We start from the raw sequence: 2,239 nt of genomic DNA, 5'->3' as shown, positions 1-2,239 counted from the left end.
GAGGGAGGGGGGAGGGAGGGGACAAAAATGAGCTGATAACAAGGGCTCAAACAAAGCTAATGTTTTGCAAATGATGATGGAAACAAATGTGATTGACACAATGGATGTATGTATGGATTGTGATAAGAGTTGTATAAGCCCCCAATAAAATGATTTTTAAAATAAAATAAAAAGAAACCCTATAGGATGGGATACAACTGCCTCTGTGAGTTTCTGAGACTAACGCTTTACAGGAATAGAAAGCCTCATTTTTCTCCTGAATAGTGGCTGGTGGTTTCAAACTGCTGACTTCCAAGTTAGCCTAGCACGTAACCACAATGCTAAACGCTGTCCTCATATTATGAATACTTCCACTTCAGGGTCTTTTACTTACTGGACCTTTGCTTCTAACACCCTTGCTTCTAGTGTTCACTTGGCTCATTCTTGCCATGTCTCTCGGCTCAAGTGTTGCTATCAGAAAGTGCCTGCCTCTTAGCATTCCCTCAATCACTCTTATGCCAGTGGCTGGCACATAGAAAGTATTCAAAATTACTGAAAGCATATTAATCATCAAGTAAAGCTAAGGTAATTTCCATGTATAGGTATAAGAAAACAAAGACTATCCTCAAAAGTTAAATGTCAGCCAATATTTTTGTAAAATAACGTCTGTTACTGTTTTATTTAGCCCTTTGGCTCGGTTGCTATTTCCAACAAAGGATGATTACACGTTAAAGTTCTTATATGATGACAACCAACGTGTTGAGCCTGAATGGTACATTCCTATTATACCTATGGTCTTAATAAATGGTGCTGAAGGAATCGGTACTGGATGGTCCTGCAAAATCCCTAACTTTGATGTGCGTGAAGTTGTGAATAACATCAGGCGGTTGATGGATGGAGAAGAACCACTGCCAATGGTAACTATCTTGAGTGCCGTAGGAGCCCTAGTTTCCTTTTGGTTTTCAAGGGAGACACAAATGTCATGTTCGTTTTGTACTGTAATATTAGATTCCATTAATGCTGCTGTGTTTTGTCTTCAACATCATATTTAGAAAACTTTCTTTTAAATGTCAATTTAGCTTCCAAGTTACAAGAATTTCAAGGGAACTATTGAAGAATTGGCTTCGAATCAATATGTGATTAGCGGTGAAGTTGCTATTCTTAATTCCACAACCATTGAGATCTCTGAGCTTCCCATCAGAACATGGACCCAGGTAAATAAGCATTTATTTATTACTTTTTGCTGGAGATGGGGGGTGACTAGGATGGCACATTTTATACTGCTTATTAAATATCCAGGAGCCTATGTTAGAATTTTACCGAAGAATTCTCTCTTGGCTTTAGACATATAAAGAACAGGTTCTAGAGCCCATGTTGAATGGTACTGAGAAGACGCCACCTCTCATAACAGACTATCGAGAATACCATACTGATACCACTGTGAAATTTGTTGTCAAGATGACTGAAGAAAAGTTAGCAGAGGCAGAAAGAGCTGGATTACACAAAATCTTCAAGCTCCAAACTAGTCTCACATGCAACTCGATGGTATGTATTATGAGAGAAAGATATGTTTTCATTTATATTAAAGGTTAAGATCCATTTTTAAAATGATCTCTTAGGACACTCTTAGTATTTTCACTGAATAAAGTCATTCCTCTGAAGCCTTTTACTAATGCTTCATCTGTTCCTGGCTTCAATCTTGTTTTCCTTTTCTAGGTGCTTTTTGACCACGTAGGTTGTTTAAAAAAATATGACACACCATTAGATATTTTAAGAGACTTCTTTGAACTCAGGCTTAAATACTATGGATTACGAAAAGAATGGCTTCTAGGAATGCTTGGTGCCGAATCTGCTAAACTGAACAATCAAGCTCGCTTTATCTTAGAGAAAATAGATGGAAAAATAGTCATTGGTAAGTTTTGTAAATAACTGAAACTGTGTTCACGCCCAATTTCCTTTAAGCATCTTTGGTGTGGGCAATGATAGATGCAAAATCAATTTGATACCTGACTGGGTATTGGTAGTTCGAGACAAATAGCTTGTACGGGACTGATTTTGTTTTTCTTTTTAATTGATCATCTTGAGAAATCAAGATTTGGTTGACATTTAGATAGGATAAGAGTAGAATGCTAGAAAAGGACCTTGAGTAAACACAAGAGATACCGAGAAAATAGTCCAATAAAGAGAAGTCAGGTGAGGAGAGCCCTGGTTTCACAGATACTATAATAATGCTTAAGACAAGGCTAAAATTAGTAATGGC

General features: G+C 37.3%; 1 protein-coding gene across 1 annotated transcript in view; it reads left to right on the top strand.

Annotated features, from left to right (window-relative positions):
* The window catches only part of TOP2A (DNA topoisomerase II alpha), a 28,558-nt gene that overhangs the window by 15,747 nt on the left and 10,572 nt on the right, over positions 1 to 2,239 (top strand). Inside the window, exons 21-24 of the mRNA XM_045299864.1 lie at positions 665 to 896; positions 1,059 to 1,193; positions 1,324 to 1,524; positions 1,696 to 1,891. Of these exons, the coding sequence (XP_045155799.1) occupies positions 665 to 896; positions 1,059 to 1,193; positions 1,324 to 1,524; positions 1,696 to 1,891 (764 nt within the window). The remainder of the gene's footprint in view (positions 1 to 664; positions 897 to 1,058; positions 1,194 to 1,323; positions 1,525 to 1,695; positions 1,892 to 2,239) is intronic.

Source organism: Echinops telfairi, unplaced genomic scaffold (assembly GCF_000313985.2).
Source record: "Echinops telfairi isolate 266 unplaced genomic scaffold, ASM31398v2 ScPeMD7_7458;HRSCAF=8496, whole genome shotgun sequence".
In the NCBI taxonomy this organism is placed as follows: domain Eukaryota; kingdom Metazoa; phylum Chordata; class Mammalia; order Afrosoricida; family Tenrecidae; genus Echinops; species Echinops telfairi.
The sequence above is the reverse complement of the archived record's forward strand: the minus strand, read 5'-3'. Positions and strand labels throughout refer to the sequence as shown.